The 27,435-nt window shown below is 41.5% G+C and overlaps 1 protein-coding gene across 4 annotated transcripts in view; it reads right to left on the bottom strand.

Annotated features, from left to right (window-relative positions):
• LOC137655734 (integumentary mucin A.1-like) overlaps positions 1-22,576 on the bottom strand; it is a 200,406-nt gene extending 177,830 nt beyond the window's left edge. For 3 of the 4 annotated variants that reach the window (XM_068389777.1, XM_068389775.1, XM_068389776.1), the window contains exon 1: positions 22,422-22,565. In XM_068389777.1, coding sequence (XP_068245878.1) covers positions 22,422-22,491 — 70 coding nt within the window. In that variant the 5' untranslated portion in view covers positions 22,492-22,565. Of the gene's footprint in view, positions 1-22,421 lie in introns of all 4 variants that reach the window. The other variant, XM_068389778.1, reaches the window with a different exon arrangement.
• Positions 22,577-27,435: the final 4,859 nt, after the last annotated feature.

The raw sequence follows: 27,435 nt of genomic DNA, 5'->3' as shown, positions 1-27,435 counted from the left end.
ATACTAAATTTTAAGAGGAATTTCCCTTTTCTGGCTATACAGTAAAATCCCTGAAGTCCTTTAATATAGAGAAAACTTAAGCGAAGCCTGGACCTGCCACTGAATCATTAACAAGGTCCTGTGGTTAGGTAAAGATATGAGAGCTAGGGGATGGTCACGTCCCTCCGACAGCTGAAGACGACACTTTTGACCTTTGGCTCAGAACTAAGGGGTGGTGGAAGGGGGAGGGAAATGAAGAACTTGAAAGTCAGGTTTATAAAATAAAATTAGGAAAAATACAAAAAATTCTAATAGTAATTTATATTTTTCCTAACTATACAAATCCGAGTCATTTAGTAGGAATATGCTCACAGCAACGGTGGATACGGAGATAATCGTAGACCATGTCTTGAAAATATCTACCTAAGAAGGTAATGGACTATAGTCAGGTGCTGTACGGTGAAAGATTCTCTCAATATTCTTAAAAGAATTTGCACTCCCCATAACACATTCTCTGCAAATGGAATGGTGAAGGAAGACGGGATGAACAAGTGCTGACTAGTTTCCTTCGATGGCTTAACTGCTTCAGATTATCGTACTCTCCAAGGTTATAGGGTGCTAAGCAACTTAACGTTTGGAGAGCAAGGCACATTATGGCACGTAGCTACATCTCGCAATTCATTTGGAGAGCAAGGCACATTATGGCACGTAGCTGCATCTCGCAAATGCCTGTCCTTGGTTGGGGAGGATCCTTGACAACAATAGAGCAAACTCGATAAGGCCACTCAATGGTTGTATGGGTGTTGAGATCAGACATGAGAAGTTACCTGTTCCAATCCCTATCGCACAAATGAGTTGGAAGATCTTGGTGTCTAGTAAAATATTGGAGCATGGGAAGATCTCATATCCTAGACCGGTCTCCGATGGTGGCAAGATCTAGGTCTTGGAGCATCTGAATATCTTGAGCACTGAAAGATTTCGGTGTGTTAACTGGAATATCTCTGGACTGGAAGTGCTGGGAAGCAACAGATAATAGGAGACAGGTGTACTACTTCCCTGGCGAAACGAGTGTAAGTTCTCATTATGTGGTTCCCAATCTCTTAGTTCCTGATCAAGTGGTTTCTTATTGTATGGGCCTCGATCTTGTAGTTACAGATTGCGTAATTCCCGTTTGCTGATCACAAGTGGATCCTTATCATATGGTCCGCCATCTTGGGGTTACAGATTGCATAATCACCGATCGCTGACCCCATGAGGAAACAACAATCATAGAAAATAAGCGAGAGGAATTCTATCTTGAGGAGAGAGAATACAAGTGGAATGCTCCTATGAAGACAAACCACAAGGGTAAAATCACAAGGAAACCTTAGCGAATGCTACGGGAAGGACCCTGTACCCACACACAGTACAAGTGATGAGGAAAATTAGAAGTTCCTTTTTCACTGGTATCATACACTGGAAAAGCTGGAATGAGGAAAATGACAGAAGTTCTGTAACCTGAAAATCTCTGAAGAACAGGAGTGAGGTGTTCGACGACAAGCACGTAGAAGACTGATTCAAGAAGTGACGGAGCGAGTGGAAACTAGGGGAAACTTGATATAAAGTTCAACTTTCTTCTTTAATAGTTTTAGATGTCATTATGAATAATCTAACAGAAACTTCCATTTGGTAGACCAAAAATGGAATTTCAATAATAAAATATATTACTTCTATACTCAACTAGTGATCATATTGCCTGCTTCTCCAAGTCAGTTAAATTTCAAATCCATCAAAAAAGACCAAATTTTCATTCCCTGTAAAAGCATCGCCCCTCTAGCTAGATTATAGATTCGTTCATGGCAATAAAAGCGTGTAGGTAATGTGGTCACATTACCTTTTCAATTTTCTCATTTCTGGTTCTCACAGATGTGTAGTTCTACTTGATTAAGAACAATAGAGGACTGGGACCACAAGGGGAAAATAGAAGTCATAAGGTCAGGATAAATGTGGGAAGAAGACAATAATGGCTTATTTCAACTATAAATAGAAACAAAATGAGCAGCAAAGAGAAAAAAACATTTTATAAACAAATATTCTTCTTTTAACCCTGGATAGGTACGGTGGGTCGTTTGCGACCCCGAGCGTCAAAAAAAAACAGGTTTTTCTCACGTGACTCACCCCTGTGACTGAATTTGTGGGTGATCGACCTGCAGGAGGTGTCTCCCCTACACGCTCTAGTAGTGTCCAGATGTGCATTGCTGTAGCTGTACTCCTTCCCCGATTTCTGAGACGCATCGGGGTCGTTCGCGTCCGAGTTTACCCTTCTGAGGTAGTTTGCATAATTATCAAAGTTATTACGTATTATGAAATTGTCGTAGAATGGTGCAACTTGTATAGGTTATCAGTTGTGGAAAGTCTTGGTGGATTGTTTGGCTACCATGTGCATGTTTTTTTTTTTAGTTAAAATGTCGTTCATCACCACGAGGACCATTTTACCGCGAGTGCCCCTTTTTCATTTTTTTTCATTTTTTTGCCAAGTCATTTTTCCGTAAGATATTGCCAAATAGTGTCGTAAAACTTTTGCTTGTTTAGTGTTGGAAAGTGTGTCTAGATGATCTGGCTACCCATGCATGACTTTGTTTTTGTCAGATACGACGTAGTTATTGGTATATTGGGTATTTAACTGCGGTTACCAATTTCTGTTTTTTTTTCAATATTTGTAAAAATTACTACGTAGTAAGGAATTGCCGTATATTATTCTTTTTTTTTTCATGTTTATGTGTTAGAAAGTGTGCCTTGATTGTTGGGCTAACACGTGCATGTCTTTTTTTTTATCTGAGATGTCGTATATTAGAATGTCGGGCATTTTACCGCGAGTGTCCCTTTTTCATTTTTTTTCATTTTTTTGCCAAGTCATTTTTCCGTAAGATATTGCGAAATAGTGTCGTAAAACTTTTGCTTTTTTAGTGTTGGAAAGTGTGTCTAGATGATCTGGCTACCCATGCGTGATTTTGTTTTTGTCAGATACGACGTAGTTATTGGTATATTGGGTATTTAACTGCGGTTGCCAATTTCTGTTTTTTTTCAATATTTGTAAAAATTTACTACGTAGTAAGGAATTGCCGTATATTATTGATTTTTTTTTCATGTTTATGTGTTAGAAAGTGTGCCTTGATGGTTGGTCTAACACGTGCATGTCTTTTTTTTTATCTGAGATCCCGTATATTAGAATGTTGGGCATTTTTCCGCGAGTGCCCCTTATTATTTGTTTTGCATTTTTTTGCTTAGTCATGTTACCGTAAGGAATTGGCAAGTAGTGTCGCAAAACTTATATTTTTATAGTGTTGGAAAGTGTTTCTAGATGATCTGGCTACCCATGCCTATTTTTTTTTTAGCCAGATATGGCATATATATAAGTATGTGTTCGATTTTCCTGTGATTGCCATTTTTTCGTTTTTTCCCATTTCTTTCAAAATTACTACGTACTAAGGAACTATCACAGAGTAATATTTCATTTATATGTTTATTTGTCGGAAAATATGCCTTGATGGTTTGCCTAGCACGTGGCTGAAATTTTTTTTTTTCTGAAATGCCGTATATTAGAATGGCCATTTTTCCACGAGTGCCCCTTTTTATTTGTTTTGCATTTTTTTGCTTAGTCATGTTACCGTAAGGAATTGGCAAGTAGTGTCGCAAAACTTATATTTTTATAGTGTTGGAAAGTGTTTTTAGATGATCTGGCTACCCATGCCTATCTTTTTTTTAGCCAGATATGGCGTATATATAGGTATGTGTTCGATTTTCCGGTGATTGCCATTTTTTCGTTTTTTCTCAATTCTTTCAAAATTACTACGTACTAAGGAACTATCACAGAGTAATGATTCCTCTAGATGTTTATTTGTCGGAAAATTTTGTTTACTTTTTTTTTGATTGAATATCATCAAATTTTTTTAGCTAAAATATTGTTTTACATTTTTTTTTTCGATTTTATTTCCCTTCAAAAAAAAATTTTTGGGTCAGAATTTTAATTTTATAAACGTAAAATAATCGACAATTATCCAGCAACCCACCATACAATTTTTATGCATATCCAATAATAATTAGATTAGTAAATAACACCTTGAAATTGACATACCCTTCCTACATTTCAAGTGGCAGATTAGGGAGTCTGAGTCAGTGTGGTTGGCGGCCATTTTGTGGACATATCCGAAGCGTAAGCTGCCCTATCTATATATATTCTTGTTCCCTATAGAATTTGTGATATTTTGGTATATTTTTACCTGCATAAATATCATATTATATATTAAATATATGTATTTTTTTACGAAATTTCCAAGTACTCAAAAAATTACCTTTAGATATGGCCCCTGATATAAATGTAATTTACAAAATAATGAAGATTTTTTTACATATTTCTATTTTAGGATAACATATGTTTATTCCCTAAAAAAATTAGCCACTTCCTATTTCATTTGGGTACCCAAAAAAATTCATGAAATTTGGACAATTTTTTTTGGCCAAAAAAAGTTACCCTTTTTTTCTCATTTCAGATCTTCACCTCCATGGGTCTGACTTCATCCAAAATACATCAAGATGTGTCCTAAACATTCAAGAATCAATTCCTAAAAGGATTTGTGTATATATGTATAAACTTTTTTTTTATGAATTTTTATGTCAGGTCTTTTTTTTTTTCTACTTAATTTTTTAAAATATTTATAATAAATAGTTTTTCTGCAGATGAGTAGTATTTATCTTTACAGTTGTTTTAAGCATTCATTGAAGTTTTTTTTGGCAAAAGAAAAAAGGAGGTTACTGCAAAAACTGATTTTTCAAGAATTTTTTTTGGCGTCGGGGTCGTTCGCGTCCGAGTACTGTATACCCTTAAAGGGGTGTCCGAGGACCGTACCTATCCAGGGTTAAAACATACAGCACACTAAGTCAGTATGGTTTGAAGTTCAACACCGTCCTTCATTTCTGTTTAATTGTTACATTAATTAATCTCATTGGGGTGGTCTGTAATATTAGAGTTCTTTCAGTAGAAAGAAACTTCCAAGTAATATGCCTTGGAAATATTTAATTCGCTGCATCTTTCTTCTTTAATATGATATTTTCAAAAAATAAATTTCTTAACATACTTACCCAGTGGTTATATTAACCCTCTTACCCCCAAAGGACGTACTGGTACGTTTCACAAAAGCCATCCCTTTACCCCCATGGACGTACCGGTACGTCCTTTCAAAAAAATGCTATAAAAAATTTTTTTTTCATATTTTTGATAATTTTTTGAGAAAATTCAGGCATTTTCCAAGAAAATGAGACCAACCTGACCTCTCTACGACAAAAATTAAGGCTGTTAGAGCAATTCAAAAAAAATATACTGCAAAATGTGCTGGGAAAAAAATAACCCCCTGAGGGTTAAGGGTTGGAAATTTCCAAATAGCCTGGGGGTAAAAGGGTTAATATAGCTTTAGTCCCTGACGTCCCGGCAGAAATTTGAAAACTCGCGGCAATCGCCGATAATGTAGCCAGGTGTACCACCTGTGCGCCCTCTAGTAAAGGTACCTGGAACCATTCCAGTGATTCTTCAGATCTCCCATGCCCATAAGTCTCTAGAGGGGAGGAGGGGGAAATTAAATTTTATATAACCACCAGGTAAGTATGTTCAAAAATTTATTTTATTAGGAAAATATAATTTTTAAACATCAGACTTACCCGGTGATTATATAAATATAGCTGATTGACACCCTTGGTGGAGGGTCAGAGACAGCCAACATTGTTGGAATTTTACTTAAGAGTTAATAAACAAGCTTAAGGGTTCATACCTGATAAGGAAGCTGACTTCAATGAATTCCTGCCTCAATATGTCCGCTTGCCTCAATATGTCCGCTTTCCTTATGAGATCCAGCGATCCACCCAGGGGGCTGAAGACCTCTAGGAGCTGTCAAACTGGTCTAAAAACCTCTATGTGACAGGACCTCCTCCAATACCCTTGTTCTGGGCACTCTCAAGGAACAAATTGACCACCTGACTAAAATCAATGATTGTGGAAGACTGTCGCAATCTCCATGAACAACCATAAAAATTCAAAAGTTCCAACAGAAGAAAAGGGTATTAATAAGGGAATGTAGTGGAGAATCCTTCCCCCACTACTGCACTTGCTGCTACGAATGGTCCCAGAGTGAACCAATCCTCATAAAGAGTCTGGACACATTTCAAATAATGTGAAGCGAACACAGATTTACTCCTCCAAAAGGTTGTGTTCATAATGCTCTGCAACGATCTATTCTGCTTGAAGGCCACCGAAGTTGCTACAGCCCTACCTTCATGCGTTTTGACTTTTAAAAGCTTGAGGTCTGTCTCACTGCAATGTGCATGAGCCTCTCTTATTAAGAGCCGGATGAAGAATGAAAGTGCATTCTTCAAAATCTGTAACGAGGGCTTCTAGACCGAGCACCAAAGAGCTTCCGACTTCCCTCGCAACTCTTTTGTTCAGTCCAGGTAAAACTTCAGGGCTCTTACTGGGCACAGGACCTTCTCCAACTCCTCGCCAACAACATCCGAAAGGTTCGGAACCTCGAAAGCCTTGGGCCAAGGTTGAGAAGGGTGTTCGTTCTTGGCGAGAAAGCCTAACTGCAATGAGAGGATAGCCTTATCATCTTGAAAAAACCAACGTTTTAACTAAAAGCATGAATCTCACTGACTCTTTTAGCTGTCGCCAGACTAACCAAAAAATAGTCTTCATCGTAAGGACCTTAAATGAAGCTAATTGCAAGGGGTCAAACTTGTCACTCATAATGAACTTCAAGACTATATCCAGATTCCAAGCTGGTGAATCCTGGTGCCGTTGCTTTGATGTTTCAAATGATTTGAGAAGCTCCTGTAGGTCTTTAACATTAGAAAGGTCCAAGTTTCTGTGCCTGAATACGGTTGCTAACATACTCTTGTATCCCATGAAGGACCTTAAATGACGCTGAATGCAAGGGCTCAAACTTGTCACTCATAATGAACTTCAAGACTATATCCAGATTCCAAGCTGGTGAATCCTGGTGCCATTGCTTTGATGTTTCAAATGATTTGAGAAGCTCCTGTTGGTCTTTAACATTAGAAAGGTCCAAGTTTCTGTGCCTGAATACGGTTGCTAACATACTCTTGTATCCCTTGATGGTAGAGGATAAAAAAATTGCATTTCCTTCGAAGATATAACAGGAAGTCAGCAATCTGAGTTATAGAGGTACTGGACGAGGAAAAAGAGTTGACTCTGCACCACTCTCTAAAAACCTCCCACTTGGATTGGTAAACCTTGATGGTAGAAGTCCTCCTTGCTCTTGCAATAGCCCTAGCTGCCTCCTTCGAAAAACCTCTAGCTCTTGTGAGTTTTTCGATAATCTGAAGACAGACGAAGAGCTTGGAGATTTCGATGGTACCTTTCCAAGTGGGGTTGTTTGAGTAGATCTACTCTTAATGGAAGGCTTCTTGTAGTGTCCCCCATCCATAACAGTACCTCTGTGAACCACTCTCTTGAGAGCCAAAAGTGGCCAGTAGAGTCGATCTGGTCTCTTCATGTGACACAAACTTGGGCATCACTTTGTAATGAATTTTGAACGGTAGAAATGCGTACACGTCCATGTCACGAGCTGTTTGACGCTCGACGTCGCGTTCTGCTTGGTGCTCGATGTAGCATCCTGCTTGACGCTCGACGTCCTGTCTGGCCGCTTGCCGCTCAACGTCACGTTTTAGCTGGACGCTCGGCGCCACGCTCTGCTGGACACTTGACGTCACATCTGGCTGCTCGACTCCTTTGGGTTAAAGTGGCTGAAAACACGACATTGAACGGGGGGAGTTGTAAAGAAGTTTGTCGTCAAGAACCTCTCGACTAGTAGCCTTATGACGCTTGGCGTCCAGGTGTGAAGCTTCGTGACATTCAGGGTCCAGGCATGCCACTCTCTTGTTGTCCGCAGGCTGATAAACTTGCATGAGCGAAGAGAGTTTCTGTTGCATATCTTGCAGCATATTAAAATTAGAGTCAACTTGTTGCGGTACAGGAGACGTCACATCTACCACAAGCTCGCTTTCTACACCGTTTAAAGAACGTGTAGAGCGTCCAGAGGACAATAACCAGTCTGACGGTGGGGGAGGAGGATGAACCGAGGCCATGCCAGGCTCAGACAACTGTCCTGCAACTGGGTGAGTTGGACGTTTCTTGACAGTTGCCGATGTCCTTAAAGGACGTTTGGTAGGAGAGCTTTCTTCGGTAGAATGAAAAACTCTCAGGACTGCTCCAAAGACTACAACCAGGAGCTTGCGAGTCCATCTTCCTCTTCAGAGGTCTGAAAGCTTGACGCCAGCCCCATCTGGACGCTGCGTCACCCGAAGATGACGAAAACACTTTTACCTCACCTTTCCTATGATGAAGGCGAGCGTCCTGGGAAGCGTCAACAGGTATGCTCGAGAGGATGTCTGCTCGGGAGCTAAAGCCTCTCATTTCCTTTCATCGTTCGACATTCCTTCTCCCAGGGGTTGGGGAACTTGGAAGAGACCTATGGTTAGAACTTTCAACATTCCTTCTCCAAGGGGTTGGGGAGCTTGGAAGAGGTCTATGGTTAGAAGACCGACAGGTCCTAGCAGACGCAATCTATTTGAGGGGTGGTGCTTAGGCCAAAACAAAGGGCCCAAAACTGGACAACTTCCTCCTATACACAAACTTCAGATATTGCTTGAAGTTCGGATGAATGAGGATGTGGAAGTAAGCATCCTGGAGGTCTAACTAGACCATTCAGTCATCCTTTCATACTGTCGCTAGGACTGATTTCGATGTCTCCATGGAGAACTTTGTCTTCTGAACAAAGGCATTGAGAGCACTTACATCCAGGACCGGTCAATAGCCTCCTTCTCCAATAAGAGAGACATTTGATGTTGCATAGCCGGTCTCTTTGGCTCCTCTCTGTATCTGGCAGAGAGGTCTATTGGAGTTACTATTAAAGGTGGTTTCACTAGGAAAAATATTTCGCATCCCTCCTTTAGTAATAGTACGGACCAAAGGTCTGTTCCTCTCCTTTCCCAGAAGTTGTTTAGTCTGGCTCCTACTGTTGTCTGTGCAGTTTAGAGAAAAAAAGTAGGTAGAACTTTCCTTGCTGTTTTAGACACCAAATCCTGTGTGACCTTTTGGGCTAAAGCGTAAGAAATCTCTTTGACCAACCCTAGAGGAAGAAGAGAGGAAGAAAAAAGGAGTGTGTACCTCAATTCTGACTTCTAAATGAGTGTAACCCCAATGGACAGAAAAGAACACATTTGGCTCTTTTCTTAAAGACCCCCGCTGAGAAAAGGGCTGCTAACTCACTGGAACCGTCCTTTAAGGTCTTATCCAAGCCTGACATAATGAGGCTGAGACTATCAGTGCCCACAACCTTCAAGGCAGAAAACCTTCTTCCCCAAGGCTCTCAGAGTCCAGTCAAGAAAATTGAATATTTCGAAAGCTCTGAAGACTCCTTTGAGAGGATGATCAAGCTCTGACATTGACCAGAGTGTTTTGGTCCTTCTCATGGCCATCTAACACCGAGCATCTACTAGACTCGAAAAGTCTCCTTGGGCAGAGGTAGGAACTCCCAGGATGAGAACTTCTCCCGTCTCGCCAAACACTAGATCTGGAGGCCAATCTAGCCGAGGGAAAATGGAAAAACGGTATTACTGTATCCTGCTTATTCTTGGATTGCATCCAGTCTCCCATCACCCTCAAAGCTCTTTTGGATGATCGAGACAGCACCATCTTCGTAAACAGAGATTCCTTCGACGCCTCCCCTAGCATAAACTATGAAGGCGGGGAACGAGGAGCAGCAGGCACAAAATAATTCGGAAACTCCTCAGTAAAAAACTCTCATAAGTTTCTTTTAAGTCAATCGAAGGATGAAGGATCTTCTCCTATGAAAATTCCTCTAAAAGATAAGTAGGGGAAAGGAGATTGTCGATCCATTCCTCCTACAAGTCTCTAACCGAGGTAGAGACGTCTTGTTTCCTAGGAGTCAAATCCTTAAGGTACTGAATTCTGGCCTCAATAGGTCCAAGATCATTACTTACTTTTAGGGGTTTATTTCTCGCCCTCCATCAGACACCAAGAGTCTGTACAGGAGGACCTTGGTGTGTGAAAATAATTTCTTTCCAGTTAATATTTTTCTCTGTACATTATCAGTTATAGCGCCTGGCGTAACGATGTTCCAACGCTAGACGCCCGCGGTCATTACGATAGGAACTAAGATGTTCGCGATCTCGACGTTCGGCTCGACTGGTGTAATCACGACGCCAGTCTTGATGCTCGACGTCACGTCCAACTGCTTGACGTTCGGCGTCACGTCTACCTGTTTGATGCTCGGCGTCAAGTCCCAATGCTGGACGCTGGACGCCATGCAACTGCTTGACGCTCGGCCTCACGTCTAACTGCTTGGCACTCGACGTCAAGTCCAACTGCTGGACGCTAGACGCCATGCAATTGCTTGACACTCGGCACCACAAGACTCTCGGAATAATGACCTTCGCGATTTAGACGCTCGGAACTATGCTTGACACTCGGCGTCACGTCCAACTGCTTGACGTTCGACGTCACGTAACTGCTTGACGTCATGTCTAACTGCTTGACACTCGACGTCAAGTCCAATTGCTGGACGCTTGACGCCATGCAACTGCTTGACGCTCAGCGCCATGTGACTCTCGGCACAATAACGCTCGGAACTATGACGTTCGCTCATCCAACGGTAGACAAAGAAGTTGCACTCAGGTTCAAACATCGTGTCAAACTCTTACAGCATCAATAGCAGCTTGCTGTCCAATGCTCTGACGCTCAGCGTTACGTGTCATGACTTCCAGCTATGCTTGACACTCGGCGTCACGTCCAACTGCTTGACGTTCGACGTCACGTAACTGCTTGACGTCATGTCTAACTGCTTGACACTCGACGTCAAGTCCAATTGCTGGACGCTTGACGCCATGCAACTGCTTGACGCTCAGCGCCATGTGACTCTCGGCACAATAACGCTCGGAACTATGACGTTCGCTCATCCAACGGTAGACAAAGAAGTTGCACTCAGGTTCAAACATCGTGTCAAACTCTTACAGCATCAATAGCAGCTTGCTGTCCAATGCTCTGACGCTCAGCGTTACGTGTCATGACTTCCAGCTATGCTTGACACTCGGCGTCACGTCCAACTGCTTGACGTTCGACGTCACGTAACTGCTTGACGTCATATCTAACTGCTTGACACTCGATGTCAAGTCCAATTGCTGGACGCTTGACGCTCAGCGCCATGTGACTCTCGGCACAATAACGCTCGGAACTATGACGTTCGCTCATCCAACGGTAGACAAAGAAGTTGCACTCAGGTTCAAACATCGTGTCAAACTCTTACAGCATCAATAGCAGCTTGCTGTCCAATGCTCTGACGCTCAGCGTTACGTGTCATGACTTCCAGCTATGCTTGACACTCGGCGTCACGTCCAACTGCTTGACGTTCGACGTCACGTAACTGCTTGACGTCATGTCTAACTGCTTGACACTCGATGTCAAGTCCAATTGCTGGACGCTTGACGCCATGCAATTGCTTGACGCTCAGCGCCATGTGACTCTCGGCACAATAACGCTCGGAACTATGACGTTCGCTCATCCAACGGTAGACAAAGAAGTTGCACTCAGGTTCAACAATCGTGTCAAACTCTTACAACATCGATAGCAGCTTGCTGTCCAATGCTCTGACGCTCGACGTTACGTGTCATGACTTCCAGCTACTCGACGCTTAGCGTGATGTAGCCCATTCCTTAACACTCGGCGTCCTTCTTGATGCTAGCACTATGGTGTTAAGCATTTAAACGCTTGGCGTCATGACGAGCAACTCTCTTCTTGTCTAGAAGGAAGGAAAATACTGAAGATGCCAGCCCTATCTGTGAGCTGAGTCAACCGACGGTGAAGATAACACCTTTACCTCGCGAGCGTTCTGGGAAGCATCAACAGGAACGCTCGAGGGGACGTCTGCTCGGGCACTAACGCCTCTCGTTTCCTTTCGCCGATCGACATTCCTTCTCCCAGGGGTTGGGGAGCTTGAAAGAGGTCTAAGGCTAGGATAACGACAGGGTCGAGCAAACACACCCTCCACTGACTGAATAAAATCACTGCACCAATTTAGCACTGAAAATTGCACTTTTTATACTCTTTCACATAAGACCATAATTAGACCTGCCTGCAGCGAGAGATATTACTCTTCCGCCAAGGGCTTGAATGAGAATGCAATAGGTTATTTGATTAATATTAGAAATCCCAATATCGAAAACAAAAATAAATAACGATACAAGGTAATCTGTGAGACTGTATCGATTGCCATGAGAACTACGTAGCGTAACTTTAACTGTACGCTAGTTTTATTTAATCTCTGAAAATAGATCAATGATTATCTAAAGAAAATATACTAATAGGACAGATATTTTCTTAAAAAATAATATACTCCTTTTATATTATAAAAACTTAAATACTTTTGGTTTGTAAGTAGAATTTACTTTTCATTCTCTGCATAGAAAAAAGAAAAGAATATGCAAGTCATACTGCGTAGAACTACGTACTTTACGTCATATGATTGCGATGTCATAGTGTTGGCGGAGTGTTTACCTTCCGCCGTCATGTTTTAAAGAGAAGGTTCGATAGTTTTACAGTAGGTGGAAAAAACTCCTAAACCTAACCCTTTTAAGCTACGAACATGACAAATTCGTAGGTAATTTGCTTTTTTCCTAACTATACAAACCTTTGCTATTTAATAGGGGTTACTACTTTCAGTGTAGCTGAAATGACGAGCCATTAAAATTTGAACAAGGATTTACTACCCTACCACTAGTTAGCGGGGGGTAGAGGGTAGCCTGCTACGCGCACACACACCTGTGCTTGAGCTCACTTTGCTTGGAGGTAGGACTTCAAGGGGGATAGGGCTGGCGGGCAAGTTTGATCAAGTAGCCAAAGTTTGTATAGTTGGGAAAAATATAAATTACCTGCGAATTTGTCATTTGTTCTGTAACTGACATACAAACCACGCTATTTAATAGGGGTGACTCACCCATTTGGAAGGGTGGAAAGTCCCTGCCAGTACTGGCTTTTGGCTTTGCCCAGGGACTCAATATTTGAGTGTATTCGCACTCAGCAATAAGGAGTCCCTGCACCTAGCTAGACCTTGTTACGCAAGGACTGTGGCCTACGCAAGGTGTGTGTGAGGGTAAAATAAAGTGTGACTCGTCCTAGGAAGTTGACCTGTAGTCCCTTAGAAGGAAACTTTAGGCTAGGACTCTCCCAATACCACCTCGTCACGGTATGGGGACGTGACAGTATTATCTTAATACTCGGAACACACGGAAACATGGTTTACCTGCAGTGGTTTGAGGTCAGCTGTGCAGAGAACCCAGGATGCTGCTTTCCCCAAGAGAGGGGAGGATGAAGAAAAGAGTAAGGGCCAGACAAATCTTTTCATTCATGCAGACTAAGACCGGGTAAAAATGCCCTCAACCTTCTGCTACTTGTCCACTAAGGAGCCTGAGGTTATAAACTAGCTGCTGTGCAGCCACCACAGGGCCGATAGAAAACGTATCGAGCCTCCTGTGGGTCACGTCGTGCAGGTAGTGGGCTGTTTAAGGTCGTCTGACGTTTCCACACCCCAGCTTGAAGGACCTGCGTCACTGAGAAATTTCTCTTGAGGGCCAGGGACGTAGCTACGCCCCTGACATAATGTGCTCTAGGGCGACGTGACGGAGGAGGGTCTGGATTTAGGGACAGATGGATCACCCTATGAATCCATGCCGAGATGGTGTTCTTGGTGACCCTTCTCTTAATCCTCCCAGTGCTAACAATGCTTGCACCTGGGGACGGACTGCAGCCGTTCTTCTGAGATATAGCCTCAGACTCCTTACTGGGCACAGTAGGAGAAGGTCTGGGACATCTGTTACAGAACGGAGACTCGAATTCGGAAGGAGTCGAACCGAGCGTCCAGCACCCCCTGATTTTGAGTCTTAGCACTAAACTCAGGGACGAATTTGAACGTTACCTCCCCCCCCACACCCTTGCATGGGTGATGTCATATGAGAGACCATGAAGTTCATAGACTCGCTTGGCCGAAGCCAAAGCTAGTAAGAACCCCGTCTTCCAAGTTAGGTGGAGAAATGAAGCCTGGCGTACTGGTTCATAGTGAGGTCTCTTAAGAGACCTGAGAACTCGAACCACGTTCAATGGAGGAGGTCACACATCCGACTGAGGGCAGGTAAGTTCATAACCTCGTATGAGTAGGGAAAGTTCCAGCGAGGAAGAAAAGATAATTTCTTTGAGCCTGAATGAAGGCTAGACTTAAGGCTGAGCGATAGCCTTTCACCCCCGAAACTGAAAGGCGCATTTCCTTCCCGCAAATACACGAGGAACTCCGCTATTGCTAGAATAGTGGCATCGAGTGGAGAGATACCCCTTCCACGACACCAACCACAGAAGACTTTCCACTTTGCCTGGTAGACAGATGCTGATGATTTTCGCAGATGTCCAGACATCCTAATCGCAACTTGTTGCGAAAAATCCTCTCTCCGCGAGGAGATACTGAATAGTCACCAGACGTGAAGTCGTAGCGAAGCTACGGCTTTGTGGAAGATGCTGGCATGTGGTTGTCTGAGTAGATCGTGTCGTGGAAGGAATTCTCTTGGAAGTTCTGTTAGGAATTGCAGAAGGTCCGGAAACCATTGCACGTGATGTCACAGCGGAGCTATGAGGGTCATTGAAAAATTGACCGATATTCTAGTCTTGTTGAACACCCTTCTCATCAGACAGAACGGGGGAAAGGCGTACACGTTGTTGTCCCCCCGTTGTTGGGAGGCATCTTGCCAGAGCACCTTGGGATCCGGGACTGGGGGGAAGTGGAATCTTGAAGATCAGCGCTGTCGCGAACAGATCCACAGTCGAAGAACCCCAAAAAGTCAGGACTTAGTTGGCTACTAGATGACACAAAGACCACTCTAGAGTCACTATCTGAGACGCTATGCTCAGATTGTCGGCGAGCACATTCCTCTTGTCTAGAATGAAACGCGCCGATAGTAGAATCGAGCGGACTTTGGTCCATCTCAGTATCTCTACTGCAAGATGGGATAGCTGCTTGGAAAAGGGACCTCCTTGCTTGTTGATGTAAGCACTTTTCTGATTCTGACTACAGGCCTGAGGTCCTGTGGTACAGAACGTGCCCCCCCCCACCCCCCCTCTTTGAGGCGTCCGAAAACAGCATTAAATCCGGGGGAAGGACGAGAAGATCCACTCCTCTTCATAGGTTCTCGTCTGTCACCCACCACTGGCGGTCCGTCCACTCCGCAGGACCCATAGGGATCATGACGTCCGGGGAATCGCAACCTTGATTCCACCGGGACTTGAGCCGCCACTGGAGAGATCTCATCCTGAGGCGATCATTGGGAACTAGATGAGCCAAGGATGAAAGGTGATCAAGGAGACGTAACCACGATTGGGTTGGAAGCTCTTCTCGACTGAGGATTGATTTAAAGTTTTCAGGCATCCTGACATCTAAGGTCATTGACGCCGGTCTCGACTGAGGAAAGGGCTTGCGAAACCTCTCAGCCTTGCTATCCTGTCGTCTGATGGGAAGGCTTTGTGGAGATTGTTGTCTATAATCATGCCTTTGAGTGGGAAGCAGAGAGGACTTCTCGAGATTCACCATGATCCTCAGATCCTGGCAAAGTCCTAAAAGTTTGTCTCAGTGTCGAAGAAGGGATAACTCTGAGTCTGCTAGGATCAGCCAGTCATCCAGTTAACGGAGGAGACGGATGCCGATCCTGTGTGCCCACGATGATATTAGGGTGAACACTTCTGGTGAAACCCTGTGGTGCTGTGGAGAGACCGAAACACAGCACCTTGAACTGGTACCCCTTGTGGTCTAGGCTGAATCCTAAGTACTTCCTTGAAGACGGATGGACTGGGATCTGGAAGTACATGTCCTTCAGATCCAGTATACACATGAAGACTTGCAGCTTCACTGCAAGACTGACCGTGTTTGCGATCTCCATGCTGAATGGAGTTTGCTTTAATTTGGACCTCTGCCCTAAAGGCCCACCCCCTTACTAATCCCATGGCAAGGGAGCTAAATGACACCGGATTCGTCCTCAGGGGAGGTAGAGATGTTGTGAACGGGACGCGATATCCCCGACTGATTACGGAAATCGTCCAGGAATCGGACCCGAGTTGATGCCACCTGTCTGCGCAACCTTGTAGGCAACCCCCCCCTCTGGCGGACATGCAGGGGGACTGCCAATCCTAGCGTTTGCGGCCTCGGGTGTTCCCTCTAGGATTCTTCCCTCCCCTGGAGGACTTCTTGCCTTTCTTGTCCTTGACCGGAAAGGGCTTAGACACCACTGTCTTCGCTGCCGTTGTCTTGGTGGGACGTGGCTGCTGTGGTGCTGGAGATTTATAGGGCTTGAATGCCAAAGCCCTATGTAGGAGGGAGTCTTGGTGACTTCCTCTACCTCTCAGCAGCCTGCTCCACGTCCTTAGGCTCAAACAGGTTCGTTTCCATAACGGAAGAATGTCTGAGCCTGTAGATTTCGGTGCTAAGGGCCTCCCGGTATTGTCTTGGAGTCCTTTGACTCCCTCCTGGGAGAGATGCAGGACTCCAACAACGACGGAGGCAGGCTCTTCTCCACCCTTATTCGAGAAGACTTTACCGCGCAAGGTGGGGTTTCCCTCAATGGTGTGATGGGGGAACGTCTCACCTCACGTGACTCTCCTGAGGACGGGAAATCTTCGTCCGAAAGGAAGAGAGTCTGAGGAGGGAGGGTGCCTGCCTCAAAGACAGCTTCGTCCTCGGAGAAGTTGCCGCATCCGAAACTCCTCTTTCCTCTTCAGGGGAGTAGATGCAGCCAAGGATTTGTGGCCAAACTCAGAGAGGACAGGCTTGAAAGCCTGTGCTACCGTTCTGATTAGAGCCCCAAACCAGGGCTGCCGGCTGCGCTGTCGGACACTCCCTCTGGAGGGGGAGTCGCCTGTAAGAAGAAAGAAGATAAAGAAGAAATGTCCCTGGACCTTTCTGGAACCTTCCCCCCTACCGGCGAGCTTGCTGTTCTGCGCTTGCGGGAGGGGGGGGGGGGGATGCGGTGATGGCGCCTTTACCACGCGTTGTCCTGCAGCCTCGCGCGTGGGAGGGTATTGCCGATTGCGCTCACGCGATGGAGAATACCTGGGGCTCACGCGCGGGAGACTGCTGGAGGGTGGAGTAACTGTAATAAAAACAGAATTATAATTATCTAATCATCTAAGAATATAATAGTGAGAACCACTGAAACCCCGAAGGGAAGTGTTTCCCACGGAAAAAGATGAAAAGTTAAAATACAATTAGATTTCACTAAAAATAATTGAAACAAACAAACGGAATAGCAACCTAACCCGCAACGGGAAAGGAGCTACCGTAATAATACGCAGTTGTAGTAAAGGTGAACGACCTCGAGTAGAGAGAGACCGTAGTCAAACTAAAAAAAAGGCCACATTCCCTTCGCTGAGAATCCAAGTTTCCCGTAGGAAAAGAGGAAAAGCGAAAATAATAGATGAATGGAGAGGGTCCAGGCGATGACGATTCCCCTGCGGCGGCAGAGTTAACGTAAATATGCCGACGGGAAGACCGATGGACCCGAGAGGGAGAGGTCATTCCCCACGAAGAGGAACTGTGGTGGCCTTGCTACGCAAGTGTCGTTGTCGTACACTACACACACAGCACAAACACTGAAAAGAAAACTTAATGTATTTCTATACCCAAATATATACATAAACATAAAGAATGTTTATATATATATTACAAGTATGAGAAAAAGTAAGTAATAAGACAAAAATTAATGGCAGTCCAAAATAGGCGAGGAGAGAGAGAGAGAGAGAGGCAACAACCGTTCTCGCTCCGAGCCAAAAGTAAACTGAGCTCAAGCACAGATGTGTGAGGGGTAGCAGACTAACCCCCTACTCCTTGCTAACTAACGGAGGGGTAGTAAACCCTCGTTAAAATTTTAATGGCTCGTCATTTCAGCTACGCCGAAAGTAATAACTCCTATTAAATAGCGTGGTTTGTATGTCAGTTACGGAACAAAGAGCAATCAAATTCCAAACACTAACTCAGTTAAAAATAAAAACAAACGAGGGAAAGCCAACAGTATAATTGTACATCACCAAGATAACTGCAATTATACAGGTTACAGCGAGTGAAAAATCCAACGATGTTGCCGGCGTGAGCGGCAGAAAAGATCTGAGGAATCACTGGAATGGTTCCAGGTACCTTTACTAGAGGGCGCACAGGTGGTACACCTGGCTACATTATCAGCGATTGCCGCGAGTTTTGAAATTTCTGCCGGGACATCAGCGACTAAAGCTATATTTATATAACCACCGGGTAAGTCTGATGTTTAAAAATGCAGTTTCCCCAGATAAAGGCTGTTTGATGGAAGACGAATTCTAATGCTTTCACCCCAGATCTTACAAAATTGTAATTTTTTTTTTTTTTTTTCATCAAGAAGCAAGATCTTTCCTGAACTGCAAAGTATGAGACTGTTCCTGACCAAGGGTCAAACCAGGAGGAGACCTAAATAGCAGGCACTGCTACTGCCTCCAAATTCTGCAACTATGTGGCAGAAAGGGAGACAGGAAAAGGATTCAAGTTCCCATCGGACATTGTCATATTCGCAACATTCAGGTCAATTGGAAGTGTATTACAATGTGTCCCCGTATGTACATAAAATTTCTTTCGCCCATAAAGCCGAAGGAGGAAGTTTCATCGAGTTCAATGTACCCAAATTTTGCTTATTACTGTAATATGCTCCAAGGTGTCTTTTGCTTAGTTCGCTAATGAAATATCAAACTTATGGCGAGCAGTTTGTGGTCCTAGGAAGAAACATTCTACCCGGTAGTGTGTAATACCTTCCTGCTACCTCAGTATGAGGAGGTTCCCTAAACAGTCAATGCGACATACGAGGTTAATGATTTTCAGAAAATGGGATGCCTGCCTTGGTTTCGATGAGGATACCTCCATGGGGGCAACACCTGACGCTTCCGTTGCCACTTTGGTACAGTGCTTTGTTCTAGGGAATCCCCAATAAAAAATTGGTTCAGGAATAGGGATCTGGTTCTAGGAGTGGGCCCTGATGGTCTAGGCTCTTGTTTTGGAAAGACTGGTTTTTTACTCTCCTGTGAACATCTTTCCTTTCTCTCCTCACTTCTGATACACACGAGGGAGCTAAAGGGGAGGAATGGCTATAAGTTTTGTTATGAGTCGGTAGTTCATGTTCGTAATAAGATGGAGACGGGAGGGACAGCTTTGACTCCCTTTCTGGCATCAAATACTGCTCGAGTACCCCATCGAGATTCTCTATACAGTCACATCTCTTGACACAAAAGAATCTGCTTACGAAACTTACACACTGCAAAACAAAATGCAAAGAATTTTACGACTCATCCCAAAAAATTTTTCGTGCAACATAAGGAGGTACGGTATGGAGCCCCACTGTCTCCGAGACTGATTTAAAATTTTGTCCACCGCCAACCTGTAAACTAACCACCATCCTCCCGCTCTCCCATTGGTTATCTCCCTAACCTGATGCTAGTTACAGCCATAATATCCTAGTCTCCAATTGGTCACAATCTACTGTACTGTATCCCATCATGCATCCACACATCGGTGTTCTTAGCCATTTTGTTTCATCAGCGCTATCGTACACATTGACTTTGTGTTTTTTATTTCACTTTCATGAATATAATACTGTATCATGTTGCAATATTACGTTGCTTTACTATATTAGTCATGGATCCCAATTAAGTTGTTGATGTGCAGGGAAAGAAGAGGATTATGCTTTCTATGGAGACAAAAGATAGTAATAATCAAGAAATACGAGGCTGGCATGCGGTTAATCCCGAAGGAATGTGGCCGAAATCCGTCTACGATAGGAATGATCCCAAGTATTTCTGGAAAATCTTAAGCAGACAGAAACAAGCTTCCTTGGATAGTTTTTTTTAAAAAGAGGCCTTCGGGACTAGTAGGTCAAGGGGAGGCTCAAAGTGATCCATAAACAAAGAAATGTGGCAGTGAAGAAAATACGTAATTAAATTTAGTAAAGTAAAAATAAAGAAAAAAAAAATTAAATTTATCAATAAAGTTGTGTTAATGTTTTCTGCCATTTATTAATGTTTTGTAAAGTTGAGTGTTTATGTTTTCTGCCGCTTGTCATCCTCCTCTGCCGTTCCCCCATTTCGCTTTGGGCCATCGCCCTACTCAAAAAGTAAGGTTTCACATTTTTGTTACTGCAATTTTACTGTTTGTTCTAATTATACCTTTTTTTACAAGTTACTCACAGTTAGGTTATTATTGAATGATCCATATGGTTGTACAGTAATGTATTTCATTGAGTTTAGTGGAGTTTAGCCTTCTTCTAAACATTTAATGTGGTGTTTTTTGTAGGGTCCGGAACAAATTAGGCTATTTACATGTAAAAGGCAACTCACAACATGAAAAAATCATGATAAGAAGGCCACTACGGAACCAACTAATTTCGTATTATGAGGCATTACTGTACAGTACCTGAGAGCATAGCAATATGGGGGGAATCGGATCTCTGTCTCAAAGAGTCGCTGTTCCCGATAGAGGGGGGATACATGAGGAAATGGCGGGTACGGTGCTGCAGCCATTTTGCTGTCAGGAGGAATAACTGATTCTTGGTTTAACCTGTAAAGAAGAAAAATCTTTCCCGTTTTTAGAATTAGACACAAACGTAGATCTTTCATCTACTCTGATATCTGGAAAAAAATTGGTTGATTTAGTCGGTGGCGAGTTTGTGCCATACACGATTGAGCGAGTTGTTGGCATTCTTGGATATGCAGGTCATGTATTGTTAGCAGCACATTCAAGCAAAGCGCGTGACCACACTTGTGCATGTCTGTTTTGAGATCAGATAGGATTATGCTTTTCTGTACCTGTTTGTGGAAAATAGCTCGCGGACAGTTTGTGCACATGTGGTCGCAAAGAAAGATTTTCACTCGCCCCGTGTATACATAACCAATTTCTATGGTCTTGCTGCACTTTAACCAATCGTGAGGAGTCTGGAAGTATTGATGGTTTTATAGGGGAAACACGTAGGGAAAGGTGTAAGCTTTCTTATTAGTTGTCAAATCAGTTTTCTTTACGGGTAACTTGCTTATTTTGTTCTGAAATACAATAATGCGAAGCTAGGTTAAAGATTTACGAAATATTACGATTTGGTGATACCTTGCCAGGAGTGAAGATGTTTGGGAAGCAAACACAGTTTTAAGACTTATGGTGAGCTAAAAATTCAAATATAAGTGGGACGTAGGCTCCCGTCGATAAATAGGCAAGGATACGATTCCTAGGTTTGGTGGGGAACTTTAGGTTAGGTGGTGTTCTAGAGTTTTTTTCCCTTTTAAATTGTGGTTTTCAATCATCTTATAAAATTTTACATTTGTTCTATTCCAACAAACTCCAAAGGCTCCAATGTTAGGTTAGGTCACCACCATGGAATGTTATACGGCAAGGAAAAACCTACATCCGTGTGGATATGTTGTCTAAACGTATGGTCGTATGAAGACATAGGCACATAGCCTATATTTGTTCATCCTTCCCACCTCTCTGAGAATGGTAGAAATACTTCTAAAAAGCCTTGCTTAGAAATGTAGTACAATCACATGGCGCACCTGAATCTATCATTCTAGATTATAAGGGAGTAATTGCAGAACACCATAAAAGAAGGCAAAGGAAGAAATCAGAATTAGAAGGCCAATCACTCTCACTATAGATATTTCGTTTAGATCTCAATCCGGACCCTTCGTATAGTACGGAAGCAAAGTTTTAGGGAGTTAAGTTTAGAGTAGGTTGGAACCGTGTATTTGCTTCCCTTGCGTAATACGGTTTTTTGGACTACCTCCTTTTGCGATTCGGCCAGTCTTATATATTGAAGAAATACAGGTTTTTGACAATTATGGACATCAAAATCATTAGAACCTAAAAATACACAGGAACACCTCTTACTTCCTCGTATTGGATTATTGTATAATTTTCCATATTCACCAGCTATTCTACAAGGTTTAAACTTAATCTGTGATAGCCGTGGGTATTCTGAATAACCTTACGAGTTACGAACTTACGGAGCCTTTTGTCCTTACAGCTGATTGAAAAAGGTAGCCTACGTGGGGTACTCCCAACAAATCTGCTACACCAGAGTATTACTTCATCAGGAGGGAATATGCAATTGCTCTTGAAATTGAATAGCTTTACATAGAATATGAAAATTCGTTTGAATATTTATGGCGTAATATCACGGAATAGGGGTTAGTAGGAAAATTCCTCGCCAGAAGTTCCCCCATCTCACACCATTTCTCAGTTTAGAATAACAGTTATAGAAAAAAAAACTAAAAACCAAATGCGTATACAAACCTATCGTAGACGCACAACCCGTATCCACAGCCAAAAATAAGGCCACCACAATAAATATTGCCTTTGACATTGTTTCTGTTTCGTTGCTACCAGAGGACTGACTTGTGACCTACTCGTCGGTTCAAGTGGTAATGACAACAAACGAGTTTCGTTCCGATATCGGACGATTTTAGTGTTCGAACGAGCTCATCTTGGCTTCGTTTGTTTTAAACCATTTTTAAAATGGACTTATATTTTAGATTTTAAGCATTTAAACCATTTTAACTCGTAAGTTTAAAATTTTATTCTTTTATATGTATCATGATGACAACAACATGAACAATCAATTAATACACACGTACATGAAGTTAGCACTAACATTTTGTAGGCTGTCTTTAAAACGGGTAAGGTTTGTGTTCAATATCTTCAAGATAACTTTATTATACGTCATTAGTTTTGACTTGATCATTTTTGCATATTACCCTACATTATCAAAATCCATTTTCATTATAGCTTAGCATTTTCTTATACGAATATACAAACGAAAATAGATCTATTAGTACAAACAATATCTTATCGTGCCACTGATAGCCCTGTCTTTGTTATCGTAATTCGCATCGCATTGATCCACGATATCTTCAGCAAATTTCTTCAGTAGTGGACAGAATTAACTGTTAATTCAGCATCAACGTTCAAAGAGTTGCACGAAAACATTAATCTATTAATAGTGAATCGAGACACTATTTTCGTGGATTGCATCATTGCAAGAAATATGTACTTTCATTTGTAATCTTTCTCATTCGTGTCTTGTACCAGATTAGGAGGTGAATTTCCTTACGTTTGATACGTTGGGATAATACGACAATTACTATTCATTGCGTACAAGTAATTAATACGCATTGCTGTGTATGAGAGCAAGCTTGTTGTCTGTCATTTCATATATCTCAAAGCAGATATGGTAGTTGCAAGGATACATCGTTGTTTCAGGTCATTCGTATCAAATGCAAAATATACTAAGATTGGGTGCATAAAAGTCGATTCGCCTTCATACATTCAACGCGATCTTTGTCATGTATAGAAGCACGTTAATTACTTATGTATCAAACATGTTCGTAATGGGAGTGTATGGATACAAAATTTAGTATGGAATACATTGTGTAGACTTTCTTTAACTTGCCATACGTAGCATATTGCATCTGGTGTTACAGTAGTTACACCAGATTTTAAGGAGGGGTAGCAGATATTTAGGTGGAGCCACAGTCATGCAAAATAGAATATTAAAAATTTATGTTCTTCCATAACATCATAAACCCTGATGAAAAGAGATGATTGATGATCAATTAAAAAAAAAAACTGTATGGGATGTACTGGAGTAGCAGCATAGAAGAAATTTGTTGTATAAATATGGAATAGAAATAAGGCCATCCTTATAATGAAGGTAAGGTTAATTATGCTCAATCTAAAAGCAAATTTCAGGGGAAATACACGAATGATGTGTGTGGCATATGAAAAGAAGATAATGCAGATCATTTATTTTCATGCCCAAAATTAAGACAATTAAAGGAACAAGATGTAAGTGTAGGTGTGTTGCAAAAATCCTAGCATGGAGCTGGTGGTAAACATATATAGGTCAATGCATTTGAAAGAAAAAAAGAAAAATACCAAACTTACCCCAATATATTACCAAAACAGATAACAAGGTATTATACCAACTAATTTCAAGGTAGAATGATATAAAACTAATGATTAAGATTTTTATGAAGAATGTTGTTTATGGTAGCCTACAGGGAAAATCAAATACAGTAATTAGTTTAAGCTTGGAAGCTTTTCACCTATTTATTAAATACTGGAGTGCCCGCAAACTCTTTTGCTGAAAGAGCAGTTAAGAACCAGGACATAAGGCTAGCTTAGCATAGAATGTCAACGGGAGTGTTTTAAACGCTGCTTCAAATATTTAATCTAAACGTGAAATTAAAAGATTAGCCTACAAGTATGAAAGAGTGTCGGCCTAGTTGTTATATATTGCGTGAATTCATTAGATAATATTATAACCTATAATTCAACAGCAATACATAAGATGAAATATTTTTAAAACAAATGAATGAACAACAATGGTTCTGTGCAGGAAAAAAAAAACTTTAAAAAAAATTCTCCTTTAATTTGTTCATCAGCAGAAACAAGGGCGTTTATGATTTGCGGGCTGACAAAGCAAGATCCCGGGTCTTGCTCCTGGAGCAAGGCGTTCTAAAACGAACGGTGTTTACAAATTCTCGAACCAAACACGTTCAGAATATTTTGATTAGACTGTACTGGGTAAAATGAGGTAAAATACATGACACAAAGATACAGTATGTCATTTGTTTGATGTAATGAGATTAAGCAAGTTTAAGCTTTCATGAATGGCGGAGGCAAGGGACAATGACAATAATAAATGCCCTAGAGACTGAGAAGGCTGACCATGTATAATCAGTGTGGTCGCCTTGATCACACTCATCAGTGTGGGCCAATGCAGTGTTGCCACTGTAGCTGCATAGGATTTCCGTAAGCAATTCGTTGTTTTCAAGGGAGACACATCCTTCAGAGTTGACTCTTGGATGGAGAAAGAGATTCGATTCTAGATTTTGATACATATTTAAAATCTTATTGGTCATTGATTGAATTTAAAAAGATAATAATCTATATTTATTATATTTATTGTAATTTTGGTTCCATTATCAAAGCTTAATTACCAAAATTTGAAGCAATGCTACAAAATGTTTTTTTTTCTTTTTTTTAATACAAAAAGATGCCAGATATCGCCTTTTGACGATGTTTTCAGAAAACACACACACACACACACACACACACACACACACAAAACGGCATCAATATCGAAGATACAATACCAACAAATGCTGCCATTTATATTTCACTGCAGGTTAAAGGCCTCAGACGTCCTTAGTTATGTTGGGTTTAGCCATTTTAATCATCACACTACCCAGTGTGGATTGGTGATGGTGGGAGACTTTAGTCTGACCACTCACATCAAACCGACCTAATATGGATAGCCCTGAATAATACAGCTTTGCTGATCATAGCGACAGACAAATCCTTTCACCACGTTAAGGTATCCCCACTCAGAAAGCTATACGCACACGCACACACACACACGCACACACACACACACACACACATATATATATATATATATATATATATATATATATATATATATATATATATATATATATATATATATTCTGGTCACACTCAACTTCCCTTCCACCGAATAAAGAGAAAAGGAGTAGTCATACTTTGGTGAGAAAGGGGCGTGTGTGCTTATCCATCTAAATTTTTAGCCAAACGTTCAGCTGGGCTCCACAAGGCAATAGAAGAGTTGGAAAACCCAGGCTTACATGGCTGAGGACTATGAAGCGCGAAGTAGGAAATGATGAAGAGAGAAGTATTGAATTAAAAGCTCAAGATAGAGACGACTGGTGAAATCTAACCAAGGCCCTTTGCGTCAATAGACATAGGAGATGATGATGATGATACACAGTTGAAAGAGGCAGAATGATAATTACAAAATGTTTTGTACCGCTTCACTGGGAATGACCATGTCATTGAACAGCTCCCTGGCACTCCACGGAACACTAGATACACACAGGGCTTAAACTTGCGCATGTAGCCATTACCTTGGATGGTGCTGCTTTTTACCTTAGATTACCTTAAAACTTTACCAATTTCCTTAAATTTAAGGCTAGTAAAACCGATATCTTACAAATATCATTACCTTAAAAATTACCTTGAAACCTTGCAAATTACATTGAAACCATGCAAATTACCTTCAAACCATGCAAATTACCTGAAACTAAGGTAATTATCTAAAAATTTTAAACCCTGGATACGCATTCTTGCATTCCTGCTTTTCTCTACTCGTGTATTATTTATGGATGCTTTATGGCTTTGATTACTGTAATCAGAATGAATACAGGCTATAATCCTCTGTAGGTCATTTCAAAGGCAGGGAATAGAAGGACATAAGGATTTTGAGTTCTATATATTATTATTATTATTATTATTATTACTAGCTAAACTACAATCCTAGTTGGAAAAGCAAGATGCTATAAGCCCAAGGGCTCCAACATGGAAAAATAGCCCGGTGCAGAGAGAAAATAAGGAAATGAATAAACGATATAAGAAGTAATGAACACGTAAAATGAAATATTTTAAAAACATTAACAACATTAAAACAGATATTTCATAAACAAACTATAAAAAGACTTATGTCAACCTGCACATCATAAAAACATTTGCTGCAAGTTTGAACTTTTGAAGCTCTACCAATTCAACTACCCGATTAGGAAGATCATTCCACAACTTGGTCACAGCTGGAATAAAACTTCTTGAGTACTGTGTAGTATATAATAACTCAAACTTGGTACATTTTCTTTTCTGTTTAATAGGTTGACATGAGTTTGGTTTCAGTTTATATGTCCCTTATCTGTTTAACATTTTTGTAATATATTCTTATTTTCCTATTGATGATTTATTTTTTGTTCTACCATTTCTTTCCCGCAAGGAGCTACTCTCTTATTATTATTATTATTATTATTATTATTATTATTATTATTATTATTATTATTATTATTATTATTATTACTTGCTAAGCTACAACCCTAGTTGGAATAGCAGGATGCTATAAGCCCAAACGGCTCCAACAGGGAAAAATAGAAGAAAAATATAATATTTTAAGAACACTAACAATATTAAAATAAATATTTCCTATATAAAGTATACAAGCTTTAACAAAACAAGAGGAAGAAAAATAAGATAGAATCGTGTGCCCGAGTGTACCCTCAAGCAAGAGAACTCTAACCCAAGACAGCGGAAAACCATGGTACAGAGGCTATGGCACTACCCAAGACTAGAGAACAATGGTTTGATTTTGGAGCGTCTTCTCTTAAAAGAGCTGCTTACCATAGCTAAAGAGTCTTTTCTACCCTTACTAAGAGGAAAGTAGCCACTGAAAAAATTACAGTGCAGTAGTTAACCC

Source organism: Palaemon carinicauda, chromosome 16, assembly GCF_036898095.1.
Source record: "Palaemon carinicauda isolate YSFRI2023 chromosome 16, ASM3689809v2, whole genome shotgun sequence".
Taxonomy (NCBI): domain Eukaryota; kingdom Metazoa; phylum Arthropoda; class Malacostraca; order Decapoda; family Palaemonidae; genus Palaemon; species Palaemon carinicauda.
This window is presented reverse-complemented; position numbering and strand designations above follow the sequence as displayed.